Below are 27084 nucleotides of genomic sequence, written 5' to 3' on the forward strand. Positions count from 1 at the left end.
GGGGTGCCATGCAGAGACTGCCACCCCAAACACATTTGGGACTTCTACCAGCTGGGACTGTCATTTTCTTCATCCCACTGTGAAGACTGGTTTGAAGATAACAGATTATCCCTAAGTAAGTATGAACCACTGCCTCTTCTGCAAGCAGAAGTGAGCAGGAGGAAAATTTTTGACTCCTGGAGCTGTGATGAATGTCACACTATCCTGCTGTCAGCAGCTCTGCTGTTATTCCAGCCTAAGCAAAATTTGCCTCTGCCTGTTTGTTTCCCCATTCCTCAGCCACACAATCAGAACTGCCCGATGCAACAGAGTTATGAAATAACTGGTGCTATGAAGTGGTAGATTGGTTTAAATTATACTACAGTATACTTCAGTGGTTATGCTGTCTCTCTACACAACGCAGTGGGCCCCTACTTTTAATTCTTAGAAAGATACTTCTTTTTTTCCTGAAGTTGTAAAATTTTTATCAGCTTTTGAAGAACCTTTGTGGCAAGAAAGTATGCTTCTACTTTAAAACTCCCTTTTTGTAATGCTAATGCCCATGCTACACGCTCTTTAATGACAAAAAGACCATTTGAATAATGCAAAATCAAACTAGATGTATACGAAAAACCTCCTGACCCATATCTAAACTCTATATGGAAGTTTCAGATTTATCTGTTTAATATCCTTCTTGGGTCTCTTAGATGACAGAATAGCAAAAAAAAAATGGATAAAATCACACCAATTTTGGTGGTTTGTTCCACAAAACTTACTTTAAAAGTCTTTCCATCACATACGCTAACTTCAGTGTGACTGAACAAGATGTCGAGGGACTAACATGAAGACTGATGTTTTTCTTTTTTATATTATTCTATTTACCACTGAGATTATTTTCTCATCAGTTTCACGATAAATGACTTCAAATTTTTCACTACTTTAAATGATGTCATGAGCGGGTGTTTTTTTTTTTTTACACAGAAACAGAGCAGGACCTTTTTTTTTTTAAATAATTATATGTGATAGAAATGTGCATTGCAAATAATTGGCAGTGAGAAGTGGTCTTTCTGCCTGTTTGCTAAAAGTCAGCAAACTTAAAAATGTGTTTGAAATTGCTTAATAAACACTTTTTCTGAAAAATATTATGAAGACTCTGAACACAAACTGCCCATTGGCAATAACAACCTGATTCCCTTTTCATTATTCATACTCTGACACTGTTCACTGAAAAGAGACTTATTTATATCTCTCTTATCTATAAAGATGCTCTTAAAGATGATTGAAAAATGAAGACTTGAGGACATGAAAAAGAAAGCCAAGAATGTCTACCAATGCAATAACTGTAAAAGTAGTCGGCATATAAATTAAAGAATATTCATTTATGGAATTCCTACTTATAAACTTCAGATATAAGTATTAATATTGCCCATAGCACCTACTCTGTTTTTATCTTGGCTTACTGCCATTCCTACACTAAGTTATGAAAACTAGATTTGAAATTACTCATTGCATTGCTATTGCATTGTTATTTAAAGGAAAACCTTTAAAGCATTTCCTGAGTTTAATGGAAAAAACAATTTGCGATCCTCATAACTTTTTTCATTCATCTTCGAAATGATCTAAAGAGATCCATAAACCACAGGCTGAAATTAGTTCCCTAATTTATCCACAAGTACTGAATTTGGTCAGTTGATTACTACATGGAACTTAATTACCCATATTAAAACTGAAGTCAGACGACATGCTCTGACAAGCAGTCCCTTGCTTGCCACTAAATCTGAATAAAAAACCCCAAGAAATTAAAGAATCCCATGAGTCCCAAAAGACTGAGTCCCAGCTACATATCTTCTCCTGCCCATTTAATGAAACTGGTATGTCTCTAGCAGTAAGGTTTCCAGCTTTTGAAAGCAGCCACAGTCTTTACGTCATAATCTCCCCATTTGCTGGCAGTTTTTCAGGCTGTATTTCTCCTTGTCTCCCACTGTCCTAAACAGCTCCTCCTTTCCTTGCTTATACTTGGCACATATGTTGTAATCACATGCCTCTAATCACTCCCTAGCTCAACTATAGAGCTCTTTAATTGTTCCTACAAATCAATCCTTCGAGCTTTCTTTACTTCTTACCTGACCTCATTAGTTTGCCAAAAACTTTCAGGCCAAGACATGCCCAGCTAAAAGCTTCCATTCCAAATCTGTCCTCAGTGTTAGTAAAATATGCAGTTAATTTGGTGTTTGTCCAAAGAGTTGTAGATGAAAATTCCCCGAAACACAGAAAAGATAGATTCCCTCTTTTTTGAGATTTCACTAGTAATTACAGTGATGACCTCTGCAACGTGTGGTAAACAGATGCAGAAAGCAGCCTTGTAGCAAAGAGAAAAAGAAAACAACTTTTCAAAATAAAGAACGGATCAAAATCTGCTCACGCTTATGTAAAGGATAACTGCAAACTTCTGACAGTAGAACACGGTTCAGTGCTACTTACTGAACTTAGATCTTCTACTAGCAGAAGCAGTCCAACATCACAGCAAAGTTATTCCAACAGTCAAACATGAAGAGCTTTCAAAAATGTCTCTATAGTTGATGGAAAGATAGCTTACAAAACATTAATTTTAAATCAAAATCACAGACCAAGTAAGACTAGATAAAATATAATACCTGTCTTTAGCAACATGTAAAAAATGGTCCTTATTCAGTATTTTTTATTTTGGAAAAATAAAAGAACCGTAAGAAATTAAGCTGAGTTAAAAAAAACCCTGAAAACAGATCTAAGATTTTTTTTTATTGCCACTAGACATGGCACATGCCAGGAAAAGGGCTCTGTTTTTTCTACCCCCTTAAACAAATTAACCACAGCTTTCCTCGTCAATAATGTGTACTGCATTAATTATAGATAACAGACTAAAAGACACCTCACTTAAGAATATCCTCAATTGCTACTTGGGATTTGAAGCAGCCAATGAATGGAGATCCAATACTAATCTTACTGCAAGTTATCTTACTGTCATCTAAATATGAAGGGTGACAGAAACTGCAGTCACTCTTCCTACCACAGACTCAAGTCATTCAGCCTCCAGCTCCTCATGAATATCCTCATGAAAATAGCTACACTTCATCTCCTATGTATTTCAGGAGACAGCACGGGAGGTTGGGAGACAAGCGTGAAAGGAGCCACAGTCTTTATGTCAGCGTGAAGAACAAACCCTCACACTGCATCACTGCAATTTACAGCAGCTGAGGATCTCTGAAACTGCAGGGCACCTGCAGTATTTTGTTTGGAAATACCTATTGCCACCACATCAGGAACAATTGTAAACACACAGAAATAAATCTTGCTATTTTCTCATCACAGTAACTTTTGCACTGATCTTAATCAGGCAGAAGTTGGGTTCACACTGCCACTTGAACAAAATGATGGACAGAAAAGTCTAATCTCCATATTTCTGCATGTCCAGACCCCACAGCAGCAACGTGGTTTCTCAGACAGCAGGCTCTCTGCTCTGCCATCCACACCCTTTGCTGCCTGGGAGGGTTGCAGGTGTGTGGGAGAACAGCTAGGTGGGCAGGATTTGCACAGCATACCACAGCAGTGCTTCCATGCCCATAAGTCCACTGCTAACAAGTCACATCCAACCATTCCGCAAGATATAAGACTGAAGTCTCAGGTGAGAACCAAGCTGCCAGCAGGAAAAATGGACATCTTTGTTTTGGAAAATATAAAAAAAAATAGTACAATTTTACTTTTTATTCTTCTAATAGTGAGATCTGAGTCTGTATTTCTTCTGAAGTAACAAGGAAGTTCAGGTGTATGTTCCTCATGATACTTTGAGATTGCTTAAGAAATGCTTACACAAAACTGCAAGAGTTACAAAGCATGAGCAAACTTCCTCACTTCAATCAAACTGGCACATTTTCAAATTTCAGTATGACACATTTATTGCAAGTTTACAGTAATGTCCATCTGCCCAGAATTGAGAATGCAAAGCCTAAGAGTTTGTAATGCTTCACTGGAATTTCACTTGATGATTAACAGATCAGCATTTCCAACTAACAGAAGTATGTCTACTAGCCAAAAGAAAAAAAAAAACAAACACGTTGAAACTCTTAAGAAATAAAGCCTCCTGCACAGATACCCATACCTGTAAATCCAGTCAGGAAAGGGCCTAAGAAGAAAAGATGGTGTTCCACAAGCAGTGCAATTATTCTGCCCTTTAAAATTCATGGCAAAATAAAAATTGTTCATTAATGCTTCTTTAAAGCCTGGAATAGTTACATTGTCTGGATGATGCTCTTAGTCACATAACTTAGTTTTAGGTAGTCTGGAGAGGGGCAGAGAGCTGGACCCTATGATTCTCATGGGTCCCTTTGAACTCGAGGTAGTCTATGATTGTATGATGTGCTGTAAGATACGTATGTACACACATTTGTATATGTGTAATAAAAGACACACGTGTATACAGAGGGTGTACAATGTGTCTTGCCACTATAGTGGCAAAGCCACTAAAGTGAAAAGTTTCTCCTTGTAGGACAAACTCCACGCACAGCATCAAGCCTGTTATGCCACTCACCTCTTTCCTCTTTGCAAATGACAAAAGGTTATAGACAAAGCTGGAGAGATTTCATTAAGTCTGTTCAGCCACGGCTGAGCTTCATCTTTGATGTAAAACTGAATCCACTGTCTTCATGTGGACCAATTTCTACATCTGCAAATCTGGGTAATTAATAGTCAGTGAATTAGTCCAATTAGTTTCAAATTAAATCTTTTAAAAACTGATGGAGAATTACAGCGACTAAGCCATCTTAATTAAATATTGAAGGAATAAGTGGAAATAAGCATCAGGAGAGGTGTTTCTGTGCTCCACTCCCAATGCACAAAGGTTTTAAGGGCATTTACTGGAACTCATTAATTGGATCTGTGAGCTTCTGCTTGACCCCTGATTTTTCTTTAACACATTAAGGCTGTGTAAAATATTTATAAATGCATAAATATGTAAAGCACAGCTACTGAAAATGGATTTATAAAGATTTCCTTCGAAAAACCAAACCAGTGAAGCCCTTGCTAAAATATCCCAAAGAAAAAAAAATACACTTAACAATAGTAACTTACCATCTCAAAGCAGTACAGAAACACTCTAATGCCTGTGTGAAAAATATATAGTAAAAAAAGCACTTCTGCAAAAATAGCACAATCATTTCTCTCACAATATGTGCAACATTACAGTAGCCCAAAGTGTAGAGTGGTGAAAAATGAATCAAATGAGTAACCTGACAATAAGCAGAGAAACAGTGAGGATGAAAAATTCTCAGTGAAAGTGGAAGATGGGATGGAATTTTTTTCTATAAATATTTATGGCATCAGTTATGAGCATTGCTCTACTTGGTGAAGAGCAAACAAAAAAGAATTAGATTGTGGTATCTTTTGCCACCATGCCAAGGGAAATCCTATCTCATTGTTCTCTGCTCAGGGCTCTGTATCACCAGCTCCCCCCCTCCAGGCCCTCAGGCTGCAGCCAGGAAGGAAGCAGTGCACGGGATAAGTGGTTCCAAATGCAGCTGCCCCAGCTCATACCAAGGGAGCAGCTAAGACAGGTGTTGGGCCAAGAGAGTGAACAACTTCAACTCACACCACCATGTTTCTTTTCTTGGTGGTATGCATTATTGTCTTGCTCCTCTCACCCATTAATGACTTTCTCGGACACACAGAAACTGGTTATCTTTGGGACCTTGAATTAATCTGACTAAGCTCAGTAATATCCAAAAGTATTAAAGGAAAATGAGCACTTAATAATGTAAGAGATTTATAAAAATACCTTTCAGTGCTCCCCCTTGCTTCGAAAGACCACTGATACATACCAGGTAGCATTGGTATTTTTTCATCACAGCTATCTCTTTGCCCAAACTTTAAAAACTGTTCTGTTCTGGACAAGGAAGGGGGTGTGGTGACATCTGCTCATCCCCTGGGTGACATATCCACCGGTGGCTCAGGAAGCTTCCTTTGGTTACAGAAGTTGCATTAGATGTCTCCTGCCCTTTAATCCAGGATTTAATAAAGTCATTGAGGATGCTGCCTTTAAATCCACCATGAACAGTACTTGCCACCTATCTCATCGTTTCCTTTCTCTGCATTGCACCAGCATAATCATTCTGAGATACAGGAGAAGTCTACAGCAATGAAACACTTTGGACAGACTGACTGATCTGGTTACATGGTTCAAGGCAACTTGAAGGCTTTATCAGAAACCAGTGAGGAAAGATATCCTAAAGAAGTAAACAAAGAAGAAAAATATTTATGACATCATTTCTTTCCTCTCATTACAATCTCAATTTTCAAAAAACAAAAATTGTAAATATATGCCCAATTCTCATTGATGCTCAATAGCATTCAGGCCTTATATTGCACAGAGGTTATTTAAAGAAAGGCAATTTTTGCCTCATAGTAGCTAAAGAGGCACAGGCAAGCAATAGTGACACTATATTCCATTATCCAAGTCTCAGCCAACAGCCTGAGTGTTTCAAGTACTCTTGCAAGAACAAGATACACCTTCACAGAGTATCATCTTGAAAAAAAGTTTAACTATAATCCCTTGAGTTTCATCTTTTGAGACTGGATTAAAACACACATCTCACAAAAAAGAAGAACAATGCATTGATTCTGCTTTTTATTTACCATCTTCACAAACATGATAAATTCAAAGCCTATGCTGAAGATGGATATTTTCATCTGGCCCTGTGCTTTAGAATGACTTCATATTGTTGAGCTATTTTTCATCCAAAATGATGCCCAGATCGGTTGCAATTTATTGCTTATGAGTAAAATTGCAGCTGACCATTAAAGGGTCAGCTGAAATAAAACCACCTCTGCCAAGTGATTTCACAGCCTGATGTTTTGAGCAGCAGGAATGTTTTCTAATGTGTTTTAAAAACATTCCCCTTGTTTCTGAAATTAACCACTCTCACAACAAAAAAACCCAACCTTGACTGCAAAACATCACAGACCACAATGGCAAGGGTGATGGGGAGCTGAACAGGGATGTTGGGAGATGCTGGAGATAAGCACTTTTCTGCAAGGTTCATCTGCTGCAGTCTTTCAAGTCTTGGACTATAGTAACTCCCTCAAGATTTTCTGAGATCAAACAAAAACCATCCTGATCAGGAATCTCCTGTCTCCCACATTCATCACAGCTATCCAGACTCCTAAATTTAGGGCTCAGTTTCTGGCTCTGCTCCAGATTTTGCTATCTCTGCATTTCAGCTCCCAGTTGTGAAGCCTCCTGACTGCAGGTGGGCAGCTACAAACAATCCAGCATCACAGGCCTGCTTACACTGGTGGCCTCTAGACAAAATTTAAAAAAAGTATGACCATGTGAAGGTTTTCATCCCACCTTAATAACCCTGTAAGTGTAGCTCTTGGGCTGTTGTTTGGGTTTTTTTTTTTGGTTAGTTGATTGGGTTTTTTGTTGTTATTGTTGGGGGTTTTTGTTTGGTTTTTTTGTGTGGGTTTTTTTTGTTTTGTTTGGGGGGGTTTTTTGTTGTTTTGGTTTGGCTTTGGGGAGGTTTTTTGGTTTTTTGTTTGTTTGGCTTTTTTTTGTTGTTTTTCTTTTTTTCTTTTAAAATAAGACAATATTACCCTGGCATAAATAGAGATAAAAAGGTGACATTCAAGGGCTTGTGCAGCTCCAAAACCAGGGATAATTGCAAAACACAAGTCTTACCTCATCACTGTCTACTGCACATTTTTCAACTTTAGCCACAGACAAATTGGTGTTTATGTTATGTTTTGATTCTTCCTCTTATTTGCTGTCTAATTTTCCTATTTCTTTTTAAAAAATACATCAATTAAATACCAATCCTTTTCTTTGAAAACTTTTGTTTACATTTGCATGTCCATGACATTATCTACTTAGAATTATAGAATGGTTTGGGTTGACCTTTAAAAGTCATCTAGTCCAACCCCTCCTGCGCTGAGCAGAGACATCTTCAGCTAGATCAGAGCTCTGTCCAACCTGACCTTTAATGTTTCCAGGGATGGGACATCTACCACCTCTCTGAGCAACCCATTCCAGGATTTTACCAACCTCCTTGATTATAAAAAATGTTTATCTTGCATTTAATCTGAATCAACCCTCTTTTAATTTCAAACCATTCCCCCCTGTCCTATCACAACAGGTTCTACTAAGACCTTGTCTCCATCTTTCTTATAAGCCCCCTTCAGGTACTGAAAGGCTGCAATGAGGTCTCCCTGGAGCTTTCTCTTCTCCGGGCTGAACAACACCATCCCTCTCAGCCTTTCCTCATGGGAGAGGTGCTCCATCCCTCTGATCATCTTTGTGACTCCTCCTCTGGACCCACTCCAACTGGTCCATGTCTTTCCTGTACTGGGAACCCCAGGGCTGGATGCAGCACTCCAGGTGGGGTCTCACCAGAGCAGAGCAGACAGGCAGAATCACCTCCACTGACCTGCTGGCCACACTGCTTTTGATGCAGCCCAGGATTCAGCTGGCTTTCCAGGCTGTGAGCACACATCTGCCAGGTCATGTCCAGCATCTCATTCACCAGCACTCCCAACTGCAGAGCTGTTCTCAACAAGGCTGCTCTCATAGTTCACAGCTAGTAGATATTTGGGACTCTGAGTTTGGGTATTTTTTGGATATTGTTCCATTTCACCTTTTCTCACCAAGCTCTGTTAAGACCAGAAATTACTGAATTCAATTAAGCTCATCTTTATTATTATTATTCAGTAGAACTTTACTCATCTTTCCCCCCAAACTGTTGACATGCTTCTATAACTACTTTTAAGGATACTTCCTTACAAGAAATTAAACGGCAAAGCCTTTTGATTATTTCTAAGTGTTGTCAGATTAAACTTAAATTAAAAGCTGTTTCATAATGTCAAAAGGAATGCTCTGGATAATAATTTGCCTTCTGATGGTAATTTTGTATAATCAATGCCACCTTTTCATGCAATCTTTTGTGTTCTGAACTTTATTCTGTACTCCTATGTGGAAAATTGGATGTGGAGGCACAGAACACAGCTCACAAATACATTGAATAAATAAAATAGTGAAATGAAGGGAAAATTATTTTAAAATATCAACTATTTTTTAATTTTAAGCACTATCAGTGTCTTCATTCAAATTACGAGGAAGGAAATGATGGTAGCCAATGTTGCAGATTACCAGCCTTCACATCATCACTTCATCTCCACATCAGGACATCAAAATTTTCTACTGGATGTTTGCTCCATCTTTCATTACGACAAGCTAGTTACAGCCCTCACTGAAGTGGCAGGTGAGGGGGCAGGTTCAGCCCCAAAGCCAACTGGTCATATCAACATACCCACAGTCTGTCCAGTTTCTCCTGACTAAATCCAGCAGTGGAAGATGATGCACACCACACCAGGGGACAAACAGATCCATCCAAATGCAGGCAAAACATTTTAAAACCGTGCAGGGCAGCCACATCCACTCAGCATGAGTCCCAGACAGCTTGAAACTAGCACAAAAGACCTGATAATGCCTCCTGACTCCCCATCATGCAGGCACAAGGTACAACACAGCATGTGTCTCCCCCTACATCCTCCCTCTCCACTTTGGTTCACACTTTTCCTTGCAGAAACCACACTAACCTATAGGTCTAGATAATAGTTGCTGCAATAGGAAAAACCTCCTATGTAATAATCTCATCATTTTAGCTTTGGAATCTTAGATTGTTTCAAAGTCCTTTGCCTGAAACCTGGGGGCAATTAGAGCTTCAGCAAGATCAGAAGTGGAAGATGTTCATAATCCTCCATATTTACATGTTTTATGTTTCAGACACATAGCTAAACTGCTCAAAAAATACCCTTTGAGAAAGTCCAATTCATTTTGTTCCACGGTTTTACCTCTTTCCTAATAGAAAACTGGTGTTTTCCCTCCCTTCCCTAGTTTAGCAGGCAGCACCATAGAATCTGTGCAGCAGCCAGATTCTGATCCATCTCAGACAGGTGCAACTCTGAAATCCCAGGAGCTGCTTAGGGATTACACAACGCTGTGATTCTATAGGACAGGTCAGTTCTTGTATGATCAGTCTGCAGAAACATATTCAGTGGGCCCCTCCAAAATTTAGGGTTCCTTTGGTTTTAAACATACTACCCAGGAGAACCCTTAACACCTTTCATGTACATTAAAGATCTGCTGCTGACTCAAAGTTGATGAATAGATAAAGTTTGGAAAGATCAAAACACACATCTCTTCTATGACAGAAGAAACCAGAGTAGCAGGAAGTAAATGCAAAACTGGTATAAAATGAAATTTGTTTCTTGAAAATAGTTACAAAGTTCTGCCGGAAGGAGCAGAACATTTCCTGTTGAAATGATTCCTCTGTAAAGAATTTTCCTCCTGGTATTTGTTTCCTCTTGAGTTCTCCTCTTTCCACATCCTCCTATGGGATATGGGACCTGATGACATCCAGTTACAGCCTGTACAGAGACAGAGGATGGGATTCCCAACGCTGTGTTATAGGGACATAAGGCGAAAATATAGGAAACTGCTTTTATTCTTGAGAGAATGTGGTTTATCTGGGCATCTCTTTAGTGTGGTGCCTGGAAGTCCAGGAGAGGCCTGTCCAAAGGTAGCAAATGCATAACCATTTCCTTTACAGGTCCACCAGGCCACAGGTTTTACAAGCACAACCAAGACATATGGTTTACACAACTTTTCCCATGCAGAGGCATGTAAAGAGAATAATACAAAGAGGCCAGAGCATTTATCGTGATCAGCTGAAATCCACCCCCATCTGAAATGCAGCATTGCTACAACTATCAGCTGCCATAACTATTTTTTTAGCAATGTAGAACCTGACATGTAGAATATGAATTAGTCTATTACTCCAAGGAGGACAGCATACAGGTGACATGGAGAAGAAAGACAAGGAAGGCTTTTAAAGGGGGAAAAAAAATTAAATTTTACGTGGTTCTTTTTCATTCTTCCAAACAACCCCAAGTACAGTGTCACTGTCCAAACAGCAAGACAGACTGTCTTCCCTCCATGGTGCCAAAGGACATGGTTAAAAGCAAAATAAAAAGCAGTCTCAAGATTTTTTTTTCTTTTTTTTTTTTTAATCATGTGCCAAGTATGACACCAGCCTTGTGCACAGGAAGCATCTGGACACACTGGAAAGAATTTCCTGACTTGCTGCAAATGACAAGCTCAACTAACAGCTACTTTACACCAGCTACAGAAGAGCAAATTGCTCCCATGCTACTTCTCTTAGGAAAAAAGGGGGGGGGGAAATACCTCAGTATTCTACCTAAAAAAACGCCAAACAAACAAAGCCCAAAAAGCTAGTAAAATGGATTCAGAGGCTTTTTGGTTTGTTTTGTAAACATGAACTTCCATAATACCAGGATTTAGCCTGAACTGCTCCTCTATGAGGAGAGAAACTTGGAAAGCAAAACCTAAAAGAATGTCGAAGGAGTAAGATAATCTATTTATCTTCCAAAACATAACTCTGAAAAGGTTATTGAGCAAAAAACAAACAAAAGACCAGGTAAAGGAAGCACAGCATGTTACTAGCTTGAGGCAAAAAACATGCAATTTAATCTTTAATAAGCTTTCCCTACAATGCAAAATCTATTTGTCTAAATTTCTCTTAAATGACACTGGCTTTGAAGAATAAATCCACAGCAAGTATATGATTAAAAAGGTCTCAATATTCTCAGTCTTCAGGATCTTAACTTCTTTAGGAATATCAACAATATCTGACTATAAAAGATTATTTCCCGTCCCCCCCTTATGCCCAGATTTTCATTAGTTTTTCACAAAATATTTTTATTACCCTCAGTCCTTCCAAGGTAAGTTGAAATAGAAGAAGTAGCAAATAGCAGCTGTTAGAGCAGTTACACAAGGGCCTATCTGAATCCTCTTAAGAGGGGAAAAAAGCAAGAAGGAGATGAGAGGCTCAGTGAGAAACACAAGTAAACAGAGGTGCCTGAAAACAACCGGCAAGATTTAGAAAACAAATATGGATAGTAATGATCCGTAAAAAATGGGATCATAACCATTTCAACATACAAAGGAAGGAAGTGCAAAAATTAGCTTTGCAGTGCTGGGTTAAGGGTTGTACTCGATGATCCTAGAGATCTTTTCCAAACTTAAAGATTCTATGATTCTAATTAAAGGCTTCCTTTCTTGGGCTGGGAAAGGATTCTGTAAAAATTGAAATATATATTGTGGTTGTTTTTGCCAGGCTTAGGCCCCAGCACACAGAGTAAGTGCTATTCAGTAGGGAATTAGTGAGCCAATAGAGGCCACAGAGTAGAAGATGCTGTGAAATGGTGTATTCATTTGCTAAGTGAGTAGCTGATGATCAGAAATACAATTACTCTCCCTGACATAACTGTGGATGGTGCCACCATCTATACCTTTACGTAATAGCTTCTGGATTCCTATTAAACTTTGCTCCTTGTGATTTCTGCAGAATGAGTTTCACAGGTTATACATAATGTAAAAAAAAGGGAAAAAAAATTCCTTTCAGCAGGCTTATTAATCACTGACCTTCCACTCTGCTGAGAGATCCCCATTCTTGAACAAAAAAGCAAGGGTGAGCACAACAGTCTCATTCATTTCCTCTGACACACAGTATAGGAAACAGTATAAATGTTGACTAAAGTCACCTTCAGAGAATTTGAAACCATTTAATGATGCCATGAAAAGCTCAAATATGCACCCCTGTGATACTCATTCAAGGAAAATCTCCATTAATTCCCTCTTTGTTTCCCCATTCAGCTGTACGAGCCAAGCTGATTTGTGAATGGTTGAAGTTCTGAGCAAGTGCACATTTTCTCCCCGTCTCACAGGCTCAAGGAAAGTGCACGTGCACAGGTCATGGTGTTTCAAAGGTCCTACACAAAAAGTCCCTGCCCTTCTTCAGAGCTGTGCCATATTCCTGACTCCTGCTACCCATCACTGAACAGATGTCCCAGAGCAGACAAGACCACAGAGCGGGTTTGTGGTCTTAAGGGAAACAACAGCAATTGCAATAGAGATGACGGAAAAACCAGCTCTTCTAGGCCACCCAGGAAAGGCACAAAGAGAACAAACAGGGATGTTCTTCAGGAAATACCACTGTCCTGCAAGAAGTGCTTTGTTTATCACAAATGGCCTCCCATGCCTCTGCTTGAGAAACAAAACAAAGAAAAAAAAAAACACACAAGAAAAACCCCTGACACTGAAGTCTGATTTCAAAACTTACTCTGTAAAACTGAAAAAATATATTAAATTTCAATGTATGTACAATTGTGGTGACTGGAAGAACACTTTCCTTATTGCTCTCTTTTTCACAATTGATCTACACTTCACTACTCAAACAGATACTTTTTAACAAATCTCTGCATTTGAAAAAGGCTCCAACTTCTTTATATTACTGAAAAAGACCCTAAAAGATTAAGATATTTAAAGGGTTTCTTGAGCAAACTGAAGGAAAATAATTTTAAGAAAATAAAATTTTACTTCACCTTCTTTTTCACTTTTTTTTTTTTTTTACTGACACACACTTTTCATATGTTTAAATTTCCTCTCAAACAGGGTGAAGCTGTATTTCCTCCAGGTGATCATGCCTTTCAAGTGACAGCACAAAAACAAACATACCTGGAATAAAAATGTTAAAAAATCTCCACCCTGTCTTGCAGCTTCGTCCCCATTTTCTCCCAAACCCCATATCTGCTCCCCAACATCTGCCCTAATAAGCTTCTGACATATCTCCTCCCAATGTTTCTGTCAACAAGCTCAGCTGCAAAATAACTAAACCAGCTGCTCAAATTTCACTGGCACCACACTGCAGAGACAAGACTGCCACAAACTGCCTAGCACATCTAATTCACCAGCCCTGCTCAGTGTGCCTTCTGCCCTCAAAGACTATATTGTTCCACAGAGCCTTATGGTTCTGATATTTTCCCGTCCTTCATTTTACATTGCACTGTTCACCCATTCCCTGTGGAGATCGATCCAGTTTCCCCTGAATGCTGTGTGTGTTTCCACTTAGAAGATGCTCTCTGCACCATTCTTTTAAAACATGTAGGAGATCAGAAAAACAAAACCCATTAAGCCCACTACACTGACCTTCCAGTATGTTGATGATAGTCTGCAGAGAAAACACCTTATCTAACCAGGACTAGGATTTACCTAGCTGGGGAATAGCTCTGTGGAAAGAGAGGTCCTAGTGGACAACAGTCCTGCAGGTCCTAGTGGACAACAAGCTCAGTATGAGTGAACTGCAGGAAAGAAAGTCAACAGGATGCTGGGCTGCATCAACAAGGGCAACACCAGCAGAGATAATGAAGTCATTTTCCCACTCTAGTCAGTGCTTGTCAGGCCATGCCTGGAATATTATGTTCAGTGTTGGTTCCTGCTACACAAAACAGATGTAGACAGGCTGGAGAAGGTTCAGAGAAAAGCCACAAAAATGATCAAATATGGAGACTCTCTTTTCACAAGAAATCACAGGGAAAAGACAAGGGATAATGAGTATCAGGTACTCCCGGGGAGATTTTGATTAGACACAAAAGGAGAAGTTTTCACAATGAGAACCATCAGCTATTAGAATAATCTCCCCAGAGGAGTGATGAGTTCCCCAATGTTGGACACTTTTAACAATTTAAATGAACAACGTGCTGGGCCATCTTGTCCATGCTTTTGCCAAGAAATATGTGAACAGATGATCCTTGACATTCCTTCCAACTGGCATTTTATGATTTAATGATTTAAAAGAACAAAAACCATCAAAAAATCCCTCTATCTCTATAAATATATATATATTTATTGCAGAATTTACTGCAATATATGTAAAAATTTATAATGTATATACAATAATGCTTATCACTATAAAGTACTATGCAGGACAGAATATTACTTTTCCATATGGGGTACATATTACATTCTGGAAAGAGCAGTTGCACACACCTAAGCTTCTGGTTCAGGGAATCTGAATTTTCATAATCAGAGAATTTTCATAATCCTCAGAGGTTTCAAAGCACACAGTAAATAGCACAATTCAAGTTATGATGGTGCCAAATACCTGTTTGCCTTCCCACAAATGAGCCAAGCAGTTGTCTTGCACTGGTGAGATTGTCCCATCAAAGGAAGAAGTTTTGAAGTTTTAAAGCATCCTTCACTCCTGTCTCCAATGTAACCTTCACTTCAAAAACAATTCACATGTTTTTACTAATCAACTGACAAACTGAGGGTACACAGATGATTTTTTTTGACTGATAGCAAATCTACTATACAGTACATTATTCAGATAATGCATATATTACAGCTTCATTATTCAGATGAAACTATGAAAGACTTTCAACGTGATTGTACCAACAAAAAAGAGTGTAGACTCCAAATATTTCTCAGACCAAATTAATAGACTTTAAAAGTATTTTGTAATAAAACCCATCTTCTCACTTCCTACTTCACTTAGTATAAGATACCATGCAGTCTCTGATGTGCATATCAGTATTACATGAGAGTAAACAGTGAAATCAAAGTAGGTCTAAAAGCAGCATAAACATAAGACCCATATCAAATAAGTTACAGATAACTTCCGGGTTTGTTGTTAAATGATGCTACCTATTCCCCACAATACAGCATGATTAAAACCATATTTCAGTTCTCTTCATCCCTACCTCCAAACTCACTTGTTCCAGTCTATAAATGGCCAGCTCTAACCCTATTTAAGTATTAAGCCTGAAAGAACTAAATTCTTTATATTACTATCCCTCCTTTACACCTTTTTATTACTGTGTAGCATATGAATGTTTAGTGTTGTGTGCGCTACTTATCCTATAAACAAGTTGCCTGTCACATGCAGACTCACAAATACTGGGTCCATGCCTTTGCCTGGCCTCTTTTCTGGGATAAAACAGAATCATAGAATAGTTTGGGTTGGAACGGACCATAAAGGTCACCTCGTTCCAAACCTGTTGCCATGAGCAGGTACATGACCTGTTTTTCAGCTGCATGAGAAGGTACTTTACTGTTATGGGAACCTCTGAACTTCCTCTCAGATGCTGGAGTGACCAAGGTCTTATGTAAAATCTCCAGGGATTAGATTATTAATGATGCTTATGATTTTGCATGAACTGGGTCACTAGGGATTAAAAATGTTAGAACAGAATAGGAGAACTAAAACTAAACACCTTTCTTGTCTAGTTTTTCCCCTTTCATTTCTTCTTATTCAGCTAAACACGTTCAGGTTTGCACAGCCTGGACACTAGCTTCTTATCATGCTCAAATACTGGGGATAGAAACACAACTAGGAACAACACACTTTTACTGCAATCTTGTTAATCCTCTCTTCAAGTCAGATATCATTCAAAGTTTTTAATTTGGTTATTGACCCATGGGATCTGCAAGTGTTGACAAGTCAACATCTTTTTAGAGATTTTCTATGTCATCCTCAGAATGACTGTGTCACAATATTTTTCCCCATTTCAGCCCCATGACAGAAATCAACCTTCACTTCCAGAAGTTCATAATGCAAAAATGAGTGGTTAAAACTGAATTAGGCCTACACTTCACAAAGATAATTTTCCCATGCTCACAACACTCAGTGTACTGACATGTCTCAAAGAGTAGTAGGTGCACTCATACCTTTCAGAAAGATTTTTGATTATGCCATCCAGGTATATGACAGGATGTCAAGAATCTTGATGGGAAAAGACAGCTATGTGTAAATTAGAGAGACTTGTAATACCAATTTTATTTTAATATAAGCTAATTCATTGGCCAGGCTTTATCAAGAGGCAGTCTTGCCATTCGATCCACAAAAGTAAAGAATAAACATTATTCTTCTAGTGCAAACTTCCCAAACAGTATGTCTTATCAAATAAGGTCTCCATTCCTATATTCTTTTCAGGTGTTATATGATTTCATATTTCTTTAATATATTCACCTGCTCTCTTTAGTGTGCATTCCTCTCTTATTCACAATCATAAAATCAAGACCATCAGATTTTTAGCAGATTTACCTCTGTGAAAAATCCCCAAACCGAACGATTTCCTACAAAACTGAGGGAATGTCAAGTACGAGAGAGGACAGACTCTCCTGCACAACCCAGAGCAGAACAGGTACAGAACGAGAACAGAACAGTGACAGCTGCTTGTAACTACCTCTTCTCTACAAATGTAGTCTAAGTGCTCCCAGTCAGCTTCAAGACACTATAGAGGTCTGACAGTTTGTGCAAAGCCTGTGATACACAGAAGGGAATTTGGCACGGCAGGTATGACGTGAGAGAATGGTGCGTCAACAGCTCAAGGATTTCATTGCACATACATAGGGGAGCATTTGCTTCCAGTTAAATACTTCTCAATTCCTCCAAGAAAGAGGCATTTTAAATTTCTTTCTCAATATCATTTTGACATAATCTGTAACTGCCAGTGGTACAAGTACCAGATTTCAGAAACTCCTAAGTCTGCCCCTGAGGTACTGGTATAAGCATACCTGAACCATATGAGGTACTGCTGTGTTGTGCATTACAAGTCAGAAGTGTGAGGATTTGCCTTATCTCAAGTACAAAAACAGAATCCCAGGAACTAATCTGATCCCTCTATCAACAAAACCTTTAAAGGAAGATTATCTCTTCCACAGAGACTGACTGTCCTTCAGTAAGTCTGTTCTCTGCTGGGTGTTTCTACAAAACTGCTTTTGGTAGCTGAACAAGCTATTCCCAGAGGTACTGCTGCACTTCCCAACCAGTCATGAAGAATGAAGCACTCCCATTTCCAAGTCATGTGCACAGCTGAGAAAAAAAACAAAGATGAATTCAAGTTCTCATTTCCTTGTCTGATCAGAAATATCTGATGATCTGTGAAATGCAGCAAACTGCCCCCTCCCTACTATTTTCAATTGAATTTCATCCTGCACTTGCAAGATGCTAGGTGGGACTTGAATTGTCAGCATTTCACAACAGCAGAGGAGGGGAGAAAAAGTCTTAACCACACGTGAACTTATACGTGCACTTACAAAAACCTGTTTTCCTGAGATTTCAATGCAATCCACCAAATTAACAAGGTCAAATAAGCACCTGAAATTTCTTATACTTATCTGATCAAGGTCTCCAAACTCCTGCCACCCATCACTAATTTTGTCATCAAACTGATTCAAATAAAGCAGTGACTTATTTGGTTTTTCAGAGGCCTATCAAAGTTATTTCTTGATTGCAAAACAGGTATACATGATAGCTGATAAACATTTCAGAGTGCTGATTTACTGGTTCATTGCTGTCTGAAAACATGGCTTCTCTCACAAACTTTTGGAGAGCAACTATTATTTATGAACTACTATTGCACTCCTTTGTAAGTGAAAAAGAGATAAGCAATTAGTTCAGCTGACTATGCTTAAATCTAAATCAAGCACAAGCATTGGAGCCAGTCCATTGTAGCCATACAGAAATGGTTTGGGGCAAATGAATTCACTTCTGACAAATATATCCCTTTTCGCTTTTATCCATAGATGTACCAGAAAAACTTTCAGTTACTCTATTAAATACAATCAAACACTGTTTCACCTGAACTACTAAATCCCTTTCTAGTGACAGAATTCACTGCTCCTCCCAGGTCCTTCCTTTGCTCATTCCATATAATAAAAAGGTTTAGTATTATGGAAAGGGGAAAAAAAAATAACCTCACATATTCTTTCCAAGTGATTCTCATAAGGTCCCACTATACCAGAGAAATGTACACATGTGAAGAAAACAAAATTAACCTTAGAGGGTAGTCTAGATCTATATTCCCACATTCACACACAGACGGGCTTTCTTAAGGAAAGATATTGCATCATTTTCCAATTGCAGTGCAATCAGTCATTTGAAACATTTGTTTCATCAGATGCTTATCTGTCTCAAATGACAAGAACATGCTGCTTATTACTTTCTCCAAGTAATATATCCCAGCAGTAGGGGAATGAGATATGTAGTGCAGAATTATACTTTCCCATCCATGTACAAGTCTTACCACAGTTTCCTGACTTTCCTGATATATTTAAGAACCTATTTTCTAAGTTCACTGCTAAGTGTTTGGCTATTATTTGGACAAATCTGTCATAATTATTTCTAATCATTCTTCTAAATATTCCTACAGTACTACCAGTGAAAACACTAACGAAATACCCAGAGTGGGCATCGTTAACACTCATGTTTCACAGTGATGCTATGTGAGTATGCAGGAGAGCAGACACTGCCCTCTTACAAATCTTCCTCTCCCATCCTTTATGGGATTCCTGTACTTACGCATCAGCTGATAAAATCAACTTTTAATCATCTGCATTGGCCTACACAGGCACAGAACAGTACATTTTGAGCCTGTGTATTTGGCAACACATCCTAAAATTTAGCAACAGCCAAGGCTTTGATTCATAAACCGTAAGATCACAAATGACCACATAGATCTTTTCAGTTTTTACTCCAATATCTCATCCAATGTTTAATGTGCACATTAAATAATTGAAAGAATATGTCTTGCCCACTTCCCTTAGAAAAGCAGACAATGGCCAACAACCAAGACAACTTAAAATATTGTTGCTCCATACGCTACTATTTTCAGCCCTTGCTTTTGGGATTGTCAGTACCTCCATAATCCAGAATTTTATAATTTATGGATAAGTACTCAGTAAATATAAATGAAGAACAGTAAGTATATAGAGATGCTGGTTTTTTCCCCTCAAACGAAATACTTCAGGCTGGACTGAGTGATTCTGTAATAGAGCAAAAAGACACTTTCTATGCATAAATGATTTCATTTTTCTGCATGTATTTTACTAACAGGAAGAATCTCCCTATATAACAGAACACAGACTTTTTCCTAAGGACAACCAGCACTATTTTTGAGTCATGTAAAAAATAACAGAGCAGACAAATGGATCAACAAGAAGACACTTTTTCTGGTAGAGAATGGACCAGACAGTGTAATAAGTTAAATCTGCTTACCATCTTAAGAATTCTCCAATTATGGGTGCATGTTTGGGCCTTGCCCACAGTGTTTACACAACCTCTCCAACTAACATCCTGAACCACAGCCAATATTCACTAGAAGCATAAACAACTGTGAAAAATATATAGGAAAACTCTGTTAAGTTTGTAGCCCACAACTGACTACAGTGGGAGTCGATGGAACCTTTGCAATAAAAATAGTGCCCCAAATCAGTTCTCCACATGGAGAAAGTTTCCAATGATAAGGGACACATGTAAGGCACATTCTTTAAAAAACCTGCTCAAAAGCAGCTCATTGTTCATAAAGGGAATGGTGTTTACACAGGAAAAAGTCCACTTTCAACAAATCTGAAATCCAACAGATGTTTCCTTCTATCTAAGCAAAACAAGTTTGTGACCCTTTTCTGCCCAACCAAAAATCCTCAAAATTAATTCTGCAGGAAAAAAAAACTTCCATACTTGAGAGAATGATCTTGAAAAATGAATTCAGAAAAATTTGTATTTCATAATTGCAGCTGCTACTGAAGTGAGTTAACTAAAAAAAAAAAAGTGTTCTTTAAAGAGAATATTTTATGATCCGGATTTGAAGAGATGCAATATGATAATTATAATTTGGTTTGTGCTGAAAAGAGAAAGTAGGGCAGGCTGTTACTCACACTGCTCTATATTGCAATTGTTCTCCTCAAATCAATTTAAGCTCTCTTCTCCAGACCTCCCACAACATCCCTCCAAAACTCCCAGCTGCTCTCGGCTTCCACAAATCTCTTAAGACCTCTCTTCCTCTGCACACAACACTTAAATAACAGAAGCATCTGAGCAGAGCATAAAAGGCATATCTCTTAATTTTATTTTAATACTACTACCAGTACCTGCTAATCACACATCAAGTGTAAGTACTTTGTAGAAGTGTAAAAGAGAAAGAATTTCAGGCTTTGCCTAAGTCATGCTGTTGAGATTGCACCACACCTGAAACAGTCCCACACCTGACTGTTTCACTTACCATCATGAGAAAGTTTCAGGACTTTCAGGTTCTACCTGATGTCATTACACCAATACACAGCAAAGCTGGATCTGGTGACATTCTGTTGCACAACTGAATGCTGCAAAGACAGCATCTTCCAAGGGGTTGGTGCATTTTCTGTACCCACCAATACCTTGCTCCAGAAGATGAATTGAGATGGACCACAGGTTTCTGAGAATTTTATCCATTTTTTATGTCTTTTATAAAATGCAGCTGCAGAGGCCAAATAAATTACATTAACAGCTAGAAACAAGCATCAAGGCCAAAGTTAAAACAGTCTGAAACATGGGTATGACAAGTATAGTCAGTACATGCAACTTTCTGTGCCTAACTTTACCTCCACAAGTCCCTTCTTCACTAGATATAACTCCAGTTATTTCTTGTCCTATCTATTTTGTGAGCATTATACAAAGTTCCCATCTCTACAATGTTTTATGTGCAGCACGCTCAGCAATGAGGTTCCTTACCCCAGCTGAAGTCCCTGCATGTTCCAAGATGAATATAACAAGACAGGACTGCAATCTGCCAGCAATATAATGCACCACTATTACAACCAACACGAATATTAGCAGTGTGAAGGAGACCCACTGAGATGCAATTCAAATCTGCCTATGAAACAATTATAGCAGAAGGCAGAGATGGTTTTCTCCCTCCCCCAATAATCCTATTTGTCCTTTAAATAGATCTGAAGTATAATCTCAAACTGTCAGCATTTCTGTAAAGAAATACCAGCTCAGACCTAATTGGATTTGTCAGACAATCATAGCTAAACAGTTCTCTGAGCTCCAACAGCTGAACAACTAGGGAAAAGCCTTCCACATTGTAATGTGTAAGAATATGAAAGTTTATTTCAAGAGGAAAAATTTCCTCTGAAAGTAGGTGGTAGAAAGGTACAATTTGTTCCACGGAACCCTATCCCTTAGCAACATAATGATGTGGTGTGGCATACCTAAGGTTGTGTGACTTGCTCCATATAGGCAACTATCTAGAGTTACCTGTTCATACATTGTCCCTTTGGGCTGTTCTGAATTCACCCCAGTTGCTAAAAGTTTGCTTGTGTAAACCTGCCTTTGTTTTAGACTTTTTGACCATGAATAAGAAAACGAGGGGAAAAGAACGGGGAATTTTGACATGAACATGTAACAGTAGCATTCAAGAAGAAAACAAGTATATATATATATATTGCATGTAAACAAAAAAACTAGTGGAATATGTATTGTATCTGAAGAGCAGAAATACTTCTTATTCCTCTGGACTTCCTGACTTTTTGCATCACCTATATATATCTATATATATCTAGATATATAGATATACGTACACATGAAACTTGCTCTGTCATTATTGTATGTTAGGCTGTTCTGTTCAGGCTATTGTGGGCTGGAATAGTGCATTTTTAAAGACAGTCTAGGGCATAATGGCCTAAAACCCACACTAACCTCATTCTTTGAACAGTGAGACAGAATACATTACAGTGATGTACAGGTTTCAAGTTCAGGAAGTGTATAGGCCAAATCTTAAAACACTTTCAATGTCTTCAAACTGTGGTTTCATTAATGAAGACTTAGATTATTCCATATGTGTCCAGATCCAGAAGAAAAGTTATTATACAGATTTTATGTTGAAAATTGAAATGATGTTCATTCCACTGACTTTAAAATAACAGTTGTGCAGGTTTTAACATTTTTACGTTTTGAGAATAACAACTTGAGCATTCAGCAATGTTATTTTCTGTATTTGCAGAGTTGGCAACCAGCACATATGCGACTGAGGAATAAAAGTAAACTTTGCATAAATTCCAACCCATGTTTTGATCTGGGTCAAGAGGAAATTCAGATAATGTATTTAGTCTATCACCATCAGCATCAATACTCGGGAGTTATACACTCTCTTACCTGTTGGCTTATCCACACCAAGGAATCCAGCCTGTCCCAGGGTTTTAAACACTTTATGTGCTGGGAACTGTCCTTCTTCTTCCCACTTGTCCACAAAGGGATTAATCTCCTTATCGATAATCTAGATTTGAAAAATAAATTTTAGATGTTAATAACACAGACATTTCTACACAAACAACTTTGATTAATTTTTCCTAAAAATTGTAATCTAGGAAGAAAAGAGAAAGGTACAGGAAAAATTTTGAAAGTCCAATAATTTTCTTATTTCCTGTTGGATATCCTTATTCTCCACCCATCCACAATTATTACAAAAGACTTAATGAAGCATATATTAATAATTCTTTTAGCAATTACAACTACTAAATCAGTAAGCCACCAGGGACTGTTCAAGCCTCTCCAAGTCCCATGAAAATGGTAGTTTCCCCTCACCATTTGTTACCTTTTTGGGTACAGATCCTAGAAAGTGACAGGAAGGGAAATCTGGATTATCCTCAAAGGAATGTTGCCAAAAAAGGTTGATGAGTTGTTCACAATGACCACACACAGTACCAAGACAGGCAAGTGGGAGAGACTTCATTTCCTCTCCCTTTACCTGAAACGCTCCCAAGGAAGTCAATGCTGTTCAGTTATGTTCAGTCTGTATTTAGATTTTCCTACAGTCTGACAGAACATATACTGGAAAAATATAGTCTCCTTCCAGAATTTGTAATATTCCCAAGTCTAGTCCCTGGGCAACTCTTGACTATTCTACTGCTGCACACCTACTAAAAGTCAACGTCCCACGCTGCCTGGCTATTGTTCTTGCTCTATTCAGGCTGCTGTCTTCCCATCCAGCTGTTGCAAGCAAAACACATCCGGGATACAGCCCCTACATTCAGTAACACTTTCAGGTTTAAGAGCACAGGGGCCAGATGTTTCACTCCACAAAATTCCACATTTCCTTGGCCATGGGCAGGAAGCAAAATGGGCAGGTGCATTTTTGCTGCCTACCAGCCCAGTGTGAGGCAGATGCAGTTTTGACAGCTCTCAAAAGGAGTCAGATGTATCCTGACCACCTCTCCTACATCCACCAGCCAAACCAGGAGTTGGCACAGGCTGCTTCTACCATGTGGCCAAATGTACTATGCACCTGTGTCAGCCAGCACAAGGGGGTCCAAATGGAAACAAACCCTACCAAAACAAACACCAGTTGCCAATAAAAAGCTAATGTTTTTAACCTGTGACCATGATTTTACTGCTACACTGTTTCATGAAGAGAGAATTTACTTTTTCAAGAACTTACTCATCTTAGTCTTCTCTCCACACTAAATAAATAAGCCCTGTGGTGCTAACTATTTCTTGAGCTGGAAATAGAATCCTCTCCCTCCCGAACTGCTGTGTTTTTGAGACCCTGAGGAACTTTCTTCCAAACTATCTATTTATTGAACATTCTTTGGAGAACTCCAGCCCATATATGGCTGGTTTCTGCCTTCCAGTTGGCCACAGAAGTAAGCATACTTCATTGCTCATAACAGAAAAATCACTTTTTCAATTCTCTCACCAAATTCTGAAAAATTAATATACTAGATGTTCAAGTCATTCAGTAATTATCATCTCTCTTCCTCTCTTATATTGATTAACATAGACCTCATGATCAATAGTAACAAAATACCAGAACCCTATCTAGGAGAGCTCACCTTTCATTTCTATATTGCAATATCCTAGATGCTCAGATCCTAAGATGCTGACCCTCAATGTTGAGTTGCAGGTGGTGAAATACCTTTTTGACTGTAGTAACGTCTGACAATACTCATCAGGTAATGTCCAGGGAAATGCCTGAAAGAGGTTATGAAATACAGAAAGTTTTCCCAGTGTTTTGATGGATCTTGGCAAAAATATGAAGTAAATGTACTAACAGAATTTTATGTTTGTTATGGCTGGTGCGGGGCCAAGTGTTTCACAGCCTTCATACAAAGCTACCTTTGAAGTTAAACAAAGTCAGAAAAATGACTGAGGCATGATTTCTTCTGCTTGCTCCTGTGCCTTTGAGGAAAACTCAAATCATTTAACAAAGCTGAATTATTACCAGGTAAAGTTTGCCATGCTGAGTAAAAGAAGATCTGTTTTGCATGACACAACAAAAAAACCCAGAGATAACCTCACTGCACAAACCACAAATGGTTTATGCCCCTAAACTCAAAAAAAGATTAATAGCACTGTCCAGATGCTGATAGCCACAGTTTTTTCTTAGCTGCTGAACGCTATTGGACTGTATTTTTACAAAGAATTAAATAGGTCCTGTCAGAAGCTTTTACGCTTCAGTCACAAACTTCTTCAAAAAGTCCCACGTTATTTTATAATCATAAGGGGTTCAGAGGCACCCTTATGATTATAAGGTGTGCCTTGTACTAACACATACAAACACAAGCCATATTGCTGGAGAATTGCAGTACTGCTCAGCTGGCTGATTCTTCAGCACTGATTATTGGATATTATCATCCCTTCCTAGAAAAGACAAACGGAAACAGGGAGAGGTATTTTCAAAAGGTCAAGTCAGCAATGAGTGAAGGAACACAAGTAATTACTAAACATGTGCTTAAAACATTGCTGAAGATGGGTCAAACAGTGTTGTACTCCTAACCACTAGATTTGTCCCTTTCCTTGGCTTTAACAACTTCCTCACATTTGTACCCTCAGAGAAATATTTCGCACTTGAACTGCAGACAAGTATTATGTAGGTACCTTAACTTAAACCATAATGTATACATGCAGTGTTTGGAGAATATAGAGCAGTGAGCTTTAGGCAGCATGCAGCAACTGTTCTGCTGATTTATATATGCTTTATCATCCCATGGAAATCATGGGTGTCAGCATCTAAACTTGCACCACTAGGATACCAACTACAACAATATGTCAAACTTCTATCAGTAGAAATATTTAGCACTGCATACTACTGATGCTATCTGACAGATATTCCCAGCCACAAAGGAAATCCTTCCACCTGGTCTAGCTAGTCAAATCTCAGTGGCATTTGGGATGTAAAGTTGATTTAGGAGCCATACAACTTTCCCACCTGCTGATAAATTTCCAGTAAATCACAACAGAAACTCTGTTATTTTCCTGACAGCGAGGGTACAGTAAGTCTCATGTATGGGACTGGTGTTTTTCTCAGGCTGCTTCATCTGAACAGTGACGATGCAAACCTAAAGGACTAGGTTCTGGAGGCAGCCTTGGTTTAGCCTGCATCCCCACGAGAATTCAGGCTACTCTCTGGGGAGCCTCCCAAAGAATGGCCTCAGGGCTGGTATCAGCTGTGAATTATCTTGAAAAACACTGGTGGATATTTGCCCAGTCGGAAATTGATAGAGCCAACAAACTCGTTTTTTGTTGAATGATGGTAAGAAAAATAAAAGTGTTTTCATTAAAAATAGTTTTGACAAAATTTCATGAAAACAGCACCTGCAGCTTCCTGCCCAGGAATGAGGAAATGCAATGGCAGGGTTATAGAGGGGACAGACACGGAAATTCAAATTTTTGAAAAGCAGATTATTCTAATTTCTCTTTAAAACAAAGCAATTAAAATATCCCTCCAAATGATTGCCAAAGAGTTGCACGTTTTGACTATATTCTATTGGAATTTATTGTACTATTTAAATGAGAAAAGTAACAAAAATTTACAGTTGGGGGTTTTCCTTCACATAATGCTCAGTATTCTGTGCTGATATTGTACCTACAGGTACCGAGAAACATTAGCAATTGCCATTTAATTCTCTCTGCATTCTAAAATAAATGCATTCTACAACAGTAGAAACTGTAATTGAATTAATTTGGGTACTGAGAGCATGTACAGATGTTCTTTACATCAATTAAATTTCTTTTCATTATTCACCAGCAAGTTTACCTTCCATCATGCAATTCAAACCAGAAATTAAAGGCCATACCACTTCTACACACAATACCTCTTATATCCACAGCTTATGATACTGTAGAGTGGTAGTACATTTCAGCACACTATTAGCAAAATGATGAATCTTGAAAATAATACACTGAATTCTTAAAAAAATTACACAAACCTTTCTAAAGTTAAGTTATATGTCAGTTGAGATTAGACTAACTTACTAGAAAAGCAAGAGAAAATGTCCAAGCAAAAGCTATTTCATATTAAGATTAAATGGATTCTGAGGGCGCAGAATTAGAATAGATGTTAGGAACAAATTCTTTACTCAGAGGATGATGAAGCACTGCAGCAGGCTGCCTAGAAAGGTTG

General features: G+C 38.4%; 1 protein-coding gene across 3 annotated transcripts in view; it reads right to left on the bottom strand.

Annotated features, from left to right (window-relative positions):
- The window catches only part of LOC114002803 (probable acyl-CoA dehydrogenase 6), a 91789-nt gene that overhangs the window by 57244 nt on the left and 7461 nt on the right, over positions 1 to 27084 (bottom strand). For all 3 annotated transcript variants that reach the window (XR_005566234.1, XR_003546005.2, XM_027749079.2), the window contains exon 2: positions 22839 to 22959. Coding sequence is in view for 1 of the 3 variants with exons in the window: in XM_027749079.2 (XP_027604880.1) it covers positions 22839 to 22959 (121 nt within the window). In the remaining 2 variants the exon portion in view is untranslated. The remainder of the gene's footprint in view (positions 1 to 22838; positions 22960 to 27084) is intronic.

Source organism: Pipra filicauda, unplaced genomic scaffold, assembly GCF_003945595.2.
Source record: "Pipra filicauda isolate LSUMZ 115617 unplaced genomic scaffold, ASM394559v2 scaffold66_size7647185_pilon, whole genome shotgun sequence".
NCBI lineage: Eukaryota > Metazoa > Chordata > Aves > Passeriformes > Pipridae > Pipra > Pipra filicauda.